The 14,875-nt window shown below is 37.6% G+C and overlaps 2 protein-coding genes across 2 annotated transcripts in view; one reads left to right on the forward strand and one right to left on the reverse strand.

The window, feature by feature from the left end:
• MRPS35 (mitochondrial ribosomal protein S35) overlaps positions 1–5,942 on the forward strand; it is a 29,940-nt gene extending 23,998 nt beyond the window's left edge. Inside the window, exon 8 of the mRNA XM_052789694.1 lies at positions 1,325–5,942. Within this exon, the coding sequence (XP_052645654.1) occupies positions 1,325–1,603 (279 nt within the window). The 3' untranslated portion in view covers positions 1,604–5,942. The remainder of the gene's footprint in view (positions 1–1,324) is intronic.
• A 2,690-nt stretch (positions 5,943–8,632) lies between these two features.
• On the reverse strand, positions 8,633–14,384 carry MANSC4 (MANSC domain containing 4). The gene is made up of 3 exons (XM_052789693.1): positions 14,156–14,384; positions 10,887–11,021; positions 8,633–9,899 (listed from the first exon to the last, which is right to left on the reverse strand). The coding sequence occupies exons 1-3, from the start codon at positions 14,382–14,384 to the stop codon at positions 9,211–9,213; spliced, it is 1,053 nt and encodes a 350-aa protein (XP_052645653.1). The 3' UTR covers positions 8,633–9,210.
• Positions 14,385–14,875: the final 491 nt, after the last annotated feature.

Consider the following 14,875-nt stretch of genomic DNA (forward strand, 5'->3'; position numbering starts at 1 on the left):
TTAGTCTTAGTTAAAGGTTATTAAGTATTGTGGTTTGACTGCAGCAATGTTGTTGACTAGTGGACAGAATAAAATAAACAAATGAAAACCCAACAGCACCCACCCCCTAGCCCCCTGGAAAAAAAACCACAACCAATAACAACAAACAAAAAAGACCCCAACGCTCCCATGATTGCCAGGTTTATTTGGGTTCTGCATAGCTAAAAATTTACTGAAGAGCTGTTTCTGGCAAGGGATTTAAAAATAAAAAATCCATGTGATGTAAGTACTTTAATGTTTCTTTGAACTTACTCCTAGAGAAATATGAGTTTTATTTAGACATGATTTCTACAACAATTGTGAGAAAAACATAACCACCAAAAATACTTCAAATTGTGATTTATATAGTTGAAATAATAGGACACTATGTATTGTTTACATCAGTAGAATACTAAATAATTATAAATATACAAATAAATATACAATCTACAATATATAAAAATACAAATATCTCTATTAAGCATATATATTTACCAAAGAACAATAAAACCAAAATATATAAAAATGGCAGGTTATAACATTTGAAATATCCCTTAAACAGTCTGTGAAGCTAGAGGAAGGCCTGCTGAATCGGAGAAATGTTCAAAGACAAAATTTATAAAGAACTGCACAAGCCAAGTATTTACAGGCCCTGAGATGATGTCTTCTGTCTGTGTTCAACTTTTGATCCTGTTTAATCTTGCAATGCTAATTAGGTAAAAATTAGCACCTTCTGGATAGAGATTCTTTTGAGGAACAATTTGTTTTGCAGAAGAGGAAATAGATTAACTGGTGGTGCTTTTCCTTATGAGTCACAATTAAAACATTTCCCTAATGTTGAAGGATTGCTGTCTCTCATCATAGGTTACTTGGTATGAGCTGTCTCACTGTGTGTCTTATAGCCAATGTAAACATAACAATCATATGCTAGGAACATAATAGCTAGGTGTCTAATTCCAAAGCTTGAGCATTTAAGGTTATTTAAAATTATTACTTTTACAAGGTTTTTTGTTATTCATTATGTATAGTCTGTTCTGACTTGTCTAGTTATATCTGCCAGTTACATAAAGAATGGGAGAAGTGGGAGGAAAGAAACTCATTCTGCACAGAAAATGCACGGCATACAGGCACCCTTTGAACTCTGTTTGAGGCTTGAGTTACAGGCCTTGTTCTTTAGAGGAGGGGAAGTAGCTTCCACAAGGAATGTAATTTTTAAAGTGAATTGGTATGAGAGATAAGTTTCTTCAAATTATTGTAGCTTTGTTTCAGTCTTAAATAGTTTTTAAGACTGTATATTCTCTTTCAGAAAACTGAGAAGTGGGAGAGCGAGAAGACTGAGGAAGACATGGAAGAATATATCTGGGAAAATAGCTGTTCTCAGAAAAATGCCTTGGATACACTACTTCGAATAAAAGCCTCAGAGAATGTCAGTAATGTAACTAAGGAAGAGCTTCTTGCATCTGAAGTGGTTAAGAATTACAGAAACTCTGTAATTGCACTTAAAAATGAAGGTGACACAGAAAATAACGTGTCTCAGTATAAGGAGTCTGTGAAGAAACTATTGAATATACAAGCATTACCATGAGAGCAGACTCTGCAGGTACACCTGATTATTACAGAAATGTTAAACTACTATGTTAATATTTCTATATTATATGGATACATAATTATTCAGAACCTTAACTGAAAATATGAAACTTGATGATAATTTCAGTAGTAATCAGGTTTTTCTTTACCACTGGATTTTCTTGTAAACATAATTTTCAGTTCCATGAATCTTGTTTTTTGAATAAAGTATGTTTTGAGTCATATTGGTGACTTGAACATTGTTCTGTGCTTTTAGCTTGGGAGATCCTGGTTCAGTCCTCTGCTTAATCACTTCTCACACAGTATCTTTTGGCATATAACTCACAGTAACAATGTCAAAAACAATGAAATGACTTAGGCTCCTAGATCCATTAATTAAGAGTCTGAAAGTTAAGAGTTCTAAACTTTCTAAATGCTTTTCAAATGTCAGTCAGATTTTTCTCTATCTGTACTCCTGTAAAATAAAGGTAATGTTGCCTAATTAGTTTAACTTTTGGAGAGGTGTTGAAACACACTGAGCAGTATGAGGTTCTCTCAGTTGTCATCATGAGGGCTAACAAATACCCTAAGTAAAAATACCTTTCTCTAAAATGGTGGAATAAAATAAGATAGAAAATAGGATGGTAGTAGGCAGATGAACTAGCAATTATTGACAGGATACCAAAATACCTGGGAAAGGAAGAATGGTGAGAGTTGCTGAAAGTGAGAGCTGGTGAGTAGTCAGGTGAGGAATGGACTGAGTCTTGGTACCCTGAGGCCTGCTGAGTTGTCTCTTGAATGTACCCAGGCTGTTCAAGGAAAAAAAACATCTGTAGCATCCAGCTTACTGCTGTGAAGCACAGACAAAGAAATTATATAGGTGTTTATCTTGTGTTTGGTAATTTGTATTTGAAAGGAATTGACTTGAAGCACTGGAATCACAGGCAACTTCTATTGCCCTCTCATGGCTAATATATATAAAAAAAAAAGCCCTTAAAAATATCAGCTTGAAAGGACGTAACTCTTCTTGCTTTTATTGTACCTTCCTGGCTTACTAAGATTTCAGCTTAGAGAGAAAGTTTTCATTTTCTAGAAGGGGCAGAGGGAGTTTTTATTCATCAGACTTAAGGATTCTACATACCTACAAGAAGAACCTAGCATGTGGCCCTGCCAGCAACTTGTTGAGAAGCAGCAGCATAAGAGTAAGGACATTGACAACTGAAGGGAATTGATTTCTGCAGGGTGTCCTATGTGGCTTGACTCACTGACTGCTAGGATTTCTCATTGTTTTGTGTTTGCATACAGCCAAAGGGTTTATGTATTCCCATTTCCAAAACATTGTCAGTTTTGGAAGTAGTCTTCTTAGGTAGGGACTGTTTTCTTATGGCAGGAGACTGAGTTTAATGCAGCTTTTTACTCCCTATGAGAAGTTGCCAGAGCTGTAGCTAAGATTGAAAATGCTTGGCCTATAATTCCAATTTTGCACTTACCAACTTGGTTATTTAGTGGTCCTTCCTTTTAGATTTGTATTAATATGAAGTTTTAGCAGAAGCTTAATATGGGGTAAGTTTTAGCTGTTATCAGGTTGTTCCTTTAGTCAAGGATAATGAGGGTAATGTTTAAAATTCTCATTTGAAATAGTATATCTCTGTAATTCCTAATCTTTTTTGAACAGCTGTGAAACCAAAATTACTGAGGAAGCAACTGCAGTTTGACTCAGAGTGGTATGGATGGTGGAGTTGTGCCTGGCTTTATGCCAAAGGCAATTTGGTTCTAGTATGTACACAAGAAAAATGTTTCCTTAATTAGCTTTGTCAGTGCTTGCATATGGACTGGTGTACTAGCAAGCATATGTAACTAACTTCTGTTTTGCAGTGGCATGTCTTGTACCAGACCGTCATGAGTAATGCCCTTAAATGTTTTAAGAAATCCAAAACCCCATAAGCTTGCTTTTCTCCATAAAGTTGTCCTTATGTACTCAGGACATAGGAGCACCTGATAAAATCCTCTCTGCAACAGAGGACAGTTCGATTTTCCTTTGCTCTTCATAGACTTTAAATGGACCTAAGCAGAACTCTGTTTGAAAGTTGTAGTTAAAATAGCAATTTGACTTAACTAATACTAATGGCTGGTAGAAAGAACAGCACAGCAAGGGAAATTGATTTTTTCATTTGATTGTGTTAGCATTTCATTAGCTTCACAGCTAATTAACGGAAAACCTAAAATGCACAGGCTTCTAGTGTTCCCTCTGAAATGTTCAAGCCTAGCTTATATACATTCTATAAATGTTTCAAGAAATACAGGCAGGATAAAAGGTTGCTGTCTCCTGAGTGTCAGGACACTCAGATGTCTCTACCAACAATAGGTTATACCTACTGGCAAAGAACAATGGTGGGACTAATTCATTGTGTTCCTTAACCACATCCAACACTTACCATCAGGAATTAATTGCCAAAGATACCAATTTTCCAGTAGTATCTGGCTTAATGACCCTATGGCTATAGAACACTTGGCCAGCTGGCCTTAGAAATCTGCAAGATTGACCTCCAACCTTGGTTTTCAATGTTGTCTTCATGTCCTCTCCTTGCTAAGAAACATGCGAGCAAAATTAAAAACCTTTCTAATACTGTAAGTGCCAAATCAAGCTGCTAGAATCAAATGCAATATAAAATTCAGAGTTACGCTTGTGATTTTTAGTAATGGTTTATATGTTACAGTACAGATCTCGTGTAATGCAGTGGACTGGATCAAAGGTAGCCTGGGTTATAGTTTGAGCTCTTTGTCATCTTGGATGTTTCTCTCTCTGTTTTTCTGCTTCCCCCTCTAAACTGTTTGTGTTTGAGGGTGGCAGTATTTCTCTGTGATTATGTAGAATACCTAGAACAGTAGGATGTTAACTCCAGTGGGAGTCTTCCCAACCTTGATGATGTATAATATAGCACGTGTTTTTATGAACTGAGCTACACATCTCTATTTTCCTGTATAATACTCTTGCAGACCATGTCATTGGACACCTGCACTGAAGTTTAAAAACTGTGAAGAGTTAAAGAGTAATAGACTTACAGGTTAAGCAACTGTATGGCAGAGTAATAAGTGTATCTGTAGCAATCGTCACTTATTAATATATCATGTGCATCATAATGTAAATGCATGACTCTAAGGTGTGTATCCCTCTATACATACCTGTGTCTATGTACGTACTTGTTACATGGAAGTGCTCATGTTACTTAGAAATGTAGGTAGGTAACACTTAAATCAAGAAGCAGGCTAGGCCCCCCCAGTGCATAAATTTGAAAGAAAGGAGGAGCAAAAACCCACACATAATATCTAGAGGCATTGGCTGTTCCCATAGGTAATTCTTTTACTGGTATTTACTGGCCAAGAGGAACATTGAGCTGGTTCATGATAGCCCTGACCTCAGGCAACCCTGTGCATCACAAATTGAAACTTGAGCAGGAAGGCTACTACTGTATGTGCTGCTTTGCAGTCACTGTTCTAACCTCCAAGTAGCAGATGTCTCATTTCAAATCCAAACACTTGCCCCCGCAAAGTGGAAAAGTAAGTTCCTTACAGCAAGGAAAAATAAGCCATCATCTCCAATGGGAAAAAACCTCACATGAATTAAGTTCTTAGCCATCTGGAATAGTTGTGATGTATAGTTTTGCTGGTGCTGTTGAGGAGACTAACCTTTCTTTTATCTCCCATATAAACATTCTAAAGAAAAGTTGAGATCTAGCGCTTGGTCAAACTGGAAAAGAACTGGCTTTGTCAGCATTTGGGCTAATTTTTTGCATCTAGAAACTACTGTAATCACTGGCATAAGATGTCTTTAGTAAACAGTGTGCTAGGAGTTGTGAAGTGAGATGTTCAGTGTTGCTAGTTTCTTGAGGTTGTTTGTCTATGTTCTATCGCACTTTTGCCCTTTAAAAAAGGGCTGTTGGACACTAAGCATAATCTCTTGCTCAGATTAGACAAGAAGGCCTGTACAGAGACATAATTTAGTCTTTGGCAAGGAGAGTAGATGTTACAACTACTTGTAACTTCAGCAGGCCCTAAGCCCTGACTGTGACTGGCTGTGTGTGAAGAGTTGGTAAACCCCTACAGATAATCTCATGGTCTTCAGGGAACTAATTTGTACTCCTGGCTGGGGTTGACACTTTTTGCCCTATTTTCATGCATAACATTGCTACAAGCACAAATATGGGATAAAGGGACAGTGCCTAAAAAAGGATGTGCTGTCTGGAAAAACTATCTTTCTACCCATTTCTTGTTTTCCCTCATACTTAAAATGTATGTATGTATTTATTGTGGCTCTCCTAGTCTGTAATAAAATAGTCCTGCTACTGTGCTTTATATAACCCTTTTCCTGCCTATTTTTTTCTCTATATGCCAACAAACCTAGAAGATTTTTCAGAACAATCTTGTATGTTTTAGTCATTCCATCCTGCCCCAGAAGCATGTGTGTGTGTGTGAAACAGAAATTTTCACTTTTGTCTCATTTTCTTTTTCTGGTGAGTATTGAGGTCCTAGCTCCATTATATGATTCTACAGAACATAATATTGAGGGTAAGTATCAAAGGCGCATCAAGGTGCTATTAAGTGCATTATACAGTCACTAATCTGGAGATGAAGAAACCATGGACACCAGGGATGACTGTGACTTGCTGCAGATCACACAACTGATCAATGGTCAGATAGAAGTTATTTTTCTGAGAGTAAAAGGAGGTGAAAAAACCACCTGTTTGAAAGCAAGTAGTATATTACCTATGACTTCTTTCTAGTAAAACTAATGCCGCCTTGCAGAGATTTGTGTTTCTGGCATGTTGGAGTGTATCCTGTCTAGTGAAAGGATTTCTTTGCTAGTCTTTACATTTGTAGGTATACGACATCCCTGGTGTAAGAATAGCAAGTTTTCACTTTTTCAGGAGTTGATTTCCCTTTTAAAAAAATATAAATCTAATAGTAGTATCTATCCCCTATGACTAGCTTTTCTTCTTCTTGAATCAAGCTGCTGTGGAGGATCATTTACAGCAAAGGAGGAGTTAAGCTGGAAGAGGCCAAGCACTATTGAGTTGGCAGCACTGCAGACTGTCAGCAGGTGTTTTGTGGGGCATTTAGGTAGCAGCCCAGCCTGAATAGGAAGAAGAGTCAGTATAAGAATGGATACTGAAGACTTGGGGACAAAGAAATTAGTGCAAGTTGACTTGGAGCATGTGGCTAATCAGTTTTTTTATTTAATGTATTTGATCAGGTTGTCATGATGTATGAAGCATCTGACCGTTATCTGTGGTAGACATCAAAACATGAACTTTGAAAAATCTCATTTTCTGGTTAAGACTTTATAAATGCTTGTGTCTTTAACAGAAAGGTGGTTCACTGAGCCATGAATATTTCCTTCAGAATTTGACAGAGAATGGTTGGTAGAGCACTGTACAAAGAGAATCCTGAACCACATGGTCTGCAGCTCCTAGTCTAAAAAAGAGCATACTGACCGTCTTGGTGCACATCACCATTTCCAGTGTAAGTTGTGGAGAAAGGATATAAAGCACATCGCAGTAATCTACAGGATGAGGAACTGAGTTTCTCCTCTGATATACGTGTGCCTTTGTTTCCTAATGAAATGAGTCAGACCTGAGACTTTTCTATTTCGGGGTCAGATCCATGAAGATTACCCTAAGATGATGAGACATACGTTCTTTATTTACAATGTCGCTGTATTCATCCTTTGATACAATATAGAGTATGTTGGTTCCTTTCTCCTAGTTCTTTTCCTTTCGGTGTTAAAAACCTGGAAAAGAACATCTGTCAGCTTCCTCTAACTCAGAAGAGCCCTTGGGGTCTCATCACTCTTAGTTGAAATTTTTAGTGATAGTTAAACTATGTGCTATATTCAGCACCATGATGAATTAAGAAAGTACAATTTGATGATAAAAGTCAGCTTGTTCAAATTTACAAGTGCATCATACAGTGGGCACATCTCCAGAGTTTGTATCACTTTACATATAAGCATAGAACTGCCTTTAAAAACAAATCATACCTGATTTTTCTAGCTAAAATAGAAGGAATTTTTGTATTATTTCAACTGATTAAATAACCCCACTCCTTTAAAATGTTCTCATCCTGTGTCAGTCCCTCTTCTATTACATATAAATTAGCACACAAGGTCAATCAAATAATATAAACAAGGGGATTTTTAACTTCAGTTTTCTAAGCTACAGTGCTGATCAATGTGGGCTGAAATATAATTTTAGGTCTTTTCCTCTGAAACCAACCTGCTCAACTGTAATGAGGTATTCATGTGGCCTTATAACCTCATCACTGCAGTCTTTGAATATTGCATGAATCTTACTAGTTTTAAAATAATTTACTGCCACATAGACGTGACAAGCAGTTCTATTTTTTATTGTTTCCTTTTATAACATTTACACTTGTCTGGGAAATAGAAACTTCTTACAGCAAGTGAGAAACACTGAGATGTCGACAAGTTTAAAAGAGGAAGAACAATCCTGGTTACTGTTGAAAATGTTTGCTTTGCTAAGCAAACTTCCTGAGTAAGGTAAGGCAAGGAAATACCTTGCTACCTTGTTGATCTAGTTGCTTGACTTATACTCAGGAGGAGCAATTTTATGAATAGAGTATACAGGATGAGGAAACAAAAAAGGGGGTTTTATTATAAAGGTAATTTACAGAGATTTCAGAACATTTTGTGTATTCCTGTGCAACATACATTAAATGACTGTCCCTATTTTAAAAAGCTAATGATGTGAATGATAAATACAAGTAGGCAAGGAAAAGCAAGTCAAGGTGGCAACACAGACTGATGCTAATTGCAAGGCATGAACAAATGTTAGCTACATTTGTGTTTTCCTTAGCCAACAACAGAATGGATTTGTCAATGCAGTGCAGAGCAAGTAACGTTACAAAAGCAGTTGAAGTCTGAGGGTGCTTCTTGTTACCAGAAGTGAGAAGTGGGGTAAAAGTAAAGCATAAAGATTGAATGATCAATTGTTTGGGTTTGAGTTTATGGAATTCAGTAGTTTTGGGGACTTGGGTTCTTTTTGGCGTTTTTCTTTGAAGGAGTAAAGAGTGCTGGCTAAAATTGTTTTGTCTCAATATTAGGGATAAATGAGGAAAAAAGGTAAATCTAGAACTTGGAGAAAAAAATGGATAGTTTTTATAGAAACAATGAGATCTGAGGCAATTAAAGGATGATTAGGGTTAAATGATTTTATGATACTATAAAACTTTGGTCGGTTTTACTGATTACACTTATACTTAATTTTCTCAGGTTAGTTCAAAGTCAGGGGAGAGGATACGTACAGCTGCAGTGAATCTGCTCTCTTAAGTTAAGGAAAGTGTATACTGTTTGTTAGGCATTAGTCTGGGTCGGATTTTGAGCCAAAATGTGCTCAAACACCTCTGAGCATGCAGTGGGAGCTATGAGTGTGTACTTCTTACCTAAAGAGACAGGGGAATTGTTTCATCTGTCAAGAATTAAATTACAACTGAAAGATTCTGAAACCATCAGTGAAAAAATTATCTTTGGTTTTGTAAAAGAAATAAGTTGGTATATATGATTAATTTTGAAAAAACTATTTGTTCCAAAACAAGGATGGTGACAGTATTTTACAAATCACCTTTGACAGCAGTATATTTTATGAATTGTCTCGACATTGCTCCTCTTCTCCTTATCGGCTTATACTGACCTCTCCTATTGCTGCAACGCCCTGCTGTGAAAGCAACAGTACAACAGCAAAGGAAGATGAGAGAAGAGCAAAAAACAACAGGAATCAACCAGACACCCAAGGCTGCAGCTTCCCAAGCAGGTGCCTCATTATCCGAAGTATAATTCCTACCACTGTAGCCTTTGGTTTCATTTAAGTGTTGCTTACTGCTGTTCAGACGAGGAGGAGTGGGCATGTGGGATAATACCTTGGCAGACTTTGATATCAAAGTTGAGCGTGCAGCCTTCTTGTCTGAGCTGGTGGTTGACATAGTGCTTACTGAAGTTGTGCATGTCCTCTTAGCAAAATGATCATCTGGTGGAAAAGTTTCTGCCCTGGAATAAGTAGTAACCTCAGGTTTTTGGACTGTCAGGCTTGTGCTGGAGGTGTAAGTGTTTGCTGTTAAGCTGTGGCTGGTGGTAGAAGAGGGAGCTTGGAGCAGAAGAGAGCTCGACGTGGCATTATGATGCTGGCATCTTTCCCACTTGGTGGACTTTGTGCTGTTTTGACTTTCATATTTACTCGGTGTGGAGTGAGTATGTGGCTCTTTGGATGTCAGTTTTTCAAAAATAAGAAGATCTGGATCAATCCCTATTAAATCATAAACAATGTTAGCTTATGCGATAAAAGCTCATCTGCACACCCACAAAAGGAGCACATGGAGACAACGGCAGGTCAGGGAGCCCAAATAATACCCATCAACACCTTTTGGACTGGGGGTGTCACTGCCTAGGGTTATGGGACACTTCATGGGATGCAAGGAAAGTGCATTTAGGGATTGCACAGGACTTACTATGGGATGCTTAGGGAAGGAACCAAAGGTGAGGAAAGGGAGGGATCTAGGCTACTGGGGAGTAGGGGAGTCCTGACAAACGGGGGGGGGGGGTGAGTGACAGTCTGCACCAGCAACTGGAGGGGGGCTGCACCCTCGGGGGCTCGGAAATCCGGGTGACAGCAACTGGGGAAACGGGTCCAGGCTGGGCAGACTGAGTATCTGAGCCCAGCTGGGGGGATTCACATTGTACATATGTGTGTATATATATTTTCACTAGCAGATCTCCGTCCTGTGCAGCCAGAAAAAGCAGGATGAGGCTCTTGGTGCTACCTGTGTTCGTGTGTCTGCTTTATGCATTTGTCTGGGTTACCCGTGTGGCTGGTTGTGTATATATGCATACTTGTGGTAGGTATGTGTGCTCTTTGTGCATGTACCTAATGGGAATACACTTTCAGCCTTGCTACTGGTTGGATCTGGGGACATGGAGCAGTGGCAGCTTCGCCTCTCAGTCTGTCAGATCTGGTATGGTATTTTCCCCAAGCATAGTATCGATTAGGTACTCAGAGCATGACTCTTGAGAGCAGGATGTATCTTCAAGGTCCTTTCTCATGTATTGAATGGAAGAAAGGGGGGAAGTATTCTCAGAAGTAGGTACATTAATGAATAAGGAGAGAAGTCTTACGCTTTTTTAGCATCGCATGTTAATTCAGAAGATCTTCCAGCATAGCAACTGACCTAGTATAATTTTAATGTTTCCTATAGTTGCTATGTTTTCAGCCTTTATAAGTGAAATGTTTAATTACCTGTTGTGATGTTGTACAAAATGACATTGACTCGAGCCTTTAATATGCAGCTTTCCAATGCTGGGCAAGACATGTGCAGGCAATTCATATTCTCATGAATGGCTCCATGGTAGAACACTGCTAGATTGCAGGAAACTATAAGACAACAAGAATAAAGTTGAGCTTATCAGCATAATGACCATTGCATTTTGCATGTTATTATATTATTTAACATCAGAAGATGATTAATACTGGGCAGCTCCATAGTACTTTAAATCTGTGGTTCTCTGATTATCATGTAAACTAATTAAGTATCCAGTCAGAAAAGCAGAACTACTTACAATTATATTCTTATTTTACCTCTGGAGAAAAGGAATCGAATAGCCATCTGAATTCTAAATGTATCTGATTAAATAAAATTATATGCTTTATCTTGTAGTCCCCCTACCAGTTGCCTGCCTTCATGTCTCTCATGCAGTGAGTGGACCATTTCTAAAAGTAAAGCTATCAAGGAAGGCAGCTTTAAAGTGTTTTCTTTTGTGTAATATACCTGTCTGCTTGAAACGGGACTGCAACCACTCATTTCACCCAGACTATTAAAAAACATCCTGAACTACAATAAGTAAGTGACATCCTGCCCTGCTGCCAGTTCCCATTCATTTTCTATGTTTGCCTTTGGGCTATTGTATTTCTGTGAATAGAGCAGTTTAGACAATTCTTCAGTTATGTTTGGAGGTTCAGTTTTACCTTCCCACATCAGAAATCAGGGCTAAAGTAATAATGAAAAAATGCCTGAATAACTTGTCGCTGAAACCCGATTTTCAAAAGTATATAGATGTGCAAATCCTAATGTTTTAAGATTTAGATTGAAAATATATGCTAAAATACTTATGATTAGAGTCACACTATATAAAAAGCAGGAAAGATTCTTCTTTCAGAGTCTTACAGTACATCAAAATCTCAAGTCAAAAGTTAATTTTATTTTATTACATCAATGTGCTTGGAACAGGATCAATGTTAGTTTTTGGTTTAGTCGTACGAAGTTTTGGGGGTTTTATTTATTTCATTTTACCTGCCTTGAATGTAGCCTCCATACCTGAACTAATACGGCTACCTGCAATTAAAAATGTATTGGCAGGACAGGGCTTTATAAATGTGTTCTATTTATTTAGGTATTTATTCTGAACACTTTTCTCACATGTGTAAGTAATGAAAATAATTTGTTAATGCTTCTGCAATGTATAACAGAAAAAGTCATGCAACTTTTTCCATTTTATGTGTAACTAAAAAAAAAAAATCCCTAACCTATGTACAAATGAGAAAAGAAAGAAAATAGACTAAACCTGAGCTTACTATCTTTTCTGTATTATTTGTATTTTTTCATCTAGTAGCCTCAATACTGCATCATAGATTTAACACAGTAAACACACACCTTGAAAATGTTTTTTTTCTGTCATAATGCACTTACCTGCCCTAAGAGCGAAGTATTTTCAAAAAATGTATACAATTAATCAAAGATAATAATCAGCAATTTTTCTTTCACTGATGTAATTTTCACGTCCTATATCTACCTCTAGTTAGGCTTCATCAGTTTCCAGTTCTATGTCATAGGAACTTGAGCTTAGAGTAGATATTTATGAAAGTGAGACCAGTACAAAGAAGGTTATGATTATCAAAACAATAGAAGAACATAACTTGTGGAAGACAGAATGATAATCTTATAGGGATTATAGAAAGCTCTGGCTTTATTATATACCAATTGGTTTACATTGTTCTTTAAAAGGTTAGAAACATTTTGTAGTGTTAGAGAAGCATATTTAGCCAGTCCATAACTATTTTGATATATTTCCTGAGAACTACAGGCATTTCAACAGGTGATATATAAAAAACATTGGCTTCTACAGATAAAGGAATTTAAAATCCAGTGACTGTTTTTAAGAAAATAATTCTGAATATAGAAATATTTCTAGACATCAGTAAACATTTTGCATCATTTTTAGCATAAGTTAACAGTCTAAAAGACAAAGCCCTTCAAATATTTCTGTGAAATATCTATGTAGTACTTGCTTTTCTGTGATATCTTTTGTTCAAGGGTTCTTAAACAGTCTGCAAACACTAACAATGTGGTATTATTGAAGTCATTGTTTGAAAAATCACAATTTTCAGATATTTCTTCACATTGATGATTTTTCTTCCAACAGAAAACTGTTCTTCACTTGCATCACATGTAGCAGTATGTACCCTTGCCTTCAGACCCAGGTATACAATGTTCTGGATTTTGTCAAAATTGTTCTTTCCTCATAGAATTTAAGACAGAAGTTGACTCTTCCCTGGAATGCAGCTGGCAGTTACATCAGTTATGTCAATGTCAAGTTGTCAAGGTCATATTTTTGCTCATAATTCAAAATTTCATCAAATTTTATATTGACTGCTTTTAGTAACTGGTACCTCACTTTCATCCTCCATATCCAAAAACCTTTCAAGTCTTTTGAGTTTTGCGGTCAAATTTAGGCACCACAGATACACACTTCATGCACACTCCTAAAATATACTCCTACAGTGTACCAGCGCAGTGTGATACAGAGAAAGTATGGTCTTGGGCTTAAGAAAAGCAATGATTTTTCTTATTTTTATTCTGAGTCTGAGTTTACAAGGCTAGGGAAACGGGGTTGCCAGCTGAATAACTGCTATTACTTATTGCTCTAATTTTATTGTTCATATTAACTTTATACCTGGGTTGCACCAGAAACATGGCGTAAACACAGAACAAAAGTGCTCTCTCCAAGAAAATGAATATTCTTGTGTTTCAGAGAAGGACAAATTGTGTGTTCCCTCCCCTTTCCCCTCACCATGTCCTAGTCTAGTACCATACTCCATGAGGAAGAGTCCTGCTGGAATCAGTGTCACTGTTTTTTCTCTACAGGAGTAGATGGTGATGGATCCTGAAGAGTTATTGTTTTAATGTTGCCCTCAAGCTTTGTAACAGAGATCTAAAATTTCAAAGCAGACTCTCAGATTTTCATGTGTTTCTAGTGTAGTCTTCTAAAAAATTCAGATTATCAGATTTCTTTCTATGGGACTGAAGGTGGGGGAACAGTTACAATGTGCTTCTGCTTTCCTGCCTCAAAAAAATACATGCAAACTTGGGTTTGGTTCTTTTTTTTTTTTTTTTTTCATTATTTCTTCTGCAAGTAAAGGAATGTTTAGATAAAAATTACCCAAAATGTTTTTCCTCAAATGTTGTGATATAAATTTTAATGTATGCCACGATCTTGGTAAGAAACACTCACCATTCCTCAGAAGGCAGCAGGTTCTGCTGCACTGTTGGGGTGAGACTTCTGCATAAATCTTCAGCACCTGGGCTCCCCTCTTCTGTGATTCCCGCAGGTCAATCAGAAGACCTGGGAAGCGTCGGATCCAGCAGTTCTTGTAAAAGGTAGTGGGTGAGCAGAGAGAGTCCGACTCCACAGCCAAACACAGAACCAACAGCACTTCGGCTACTGCCACCAGCAGAACCATTTCTTCGATGTAATGGGCTTAATCAGCACGCTTTCTCCTCCATGGATGGATGCACTCAAGTTTGGACCAGCATTTTAAGAGACAATCTCTTGAGTGGCGAGGATACTGCCAATTCTGCCAGGGACAGGGGCCAGGGGATGTTTTTTCCAAACAAGTCCCATGATGCTCTTTGGGCAGCTGCTGGAAGGAAGCAGCCGTTTTAGGAGCTCCATACAATTATAATAGTTATTGCTGCTGTTCTCTAACTTGATCGTTTGGAGACAGTTTTTGAAAGACAAAAGGCACAGGTAGGTTTTAGTCATTCAGAGAACTTGTTTCTTTGGTCCCCAGTTTGTGTCTCTTGTCCTTCTAAGACCAAACTAGGCAGACAGCCTTAACCTGTGGTGAATAGTGGTAAACTCAGCGTATTGTTTCACCTCAGCTCTGAAATATGCAGTACAGTCACTTGAGAGCGGGTAGGTCTGCCACTTTGTTCAGGCACGCTATTACAC

This window comes from Harpia harpyja, chromosome 6 (genome assembly GCF_026419915.1).
Source record: "Harpia harpyja isolate bHarHar1 chromosome 6, bHarHar1 primary haplotype, whole genome shotgun sequence".
In the NCBI taxonomy this organism is placed as follows: domain Eukaryota; kingdom Metazoa; phylum Chordata; class Aves; order Accipitriformes; family Accipitridae; genus Harpia; species Harpia harpyja.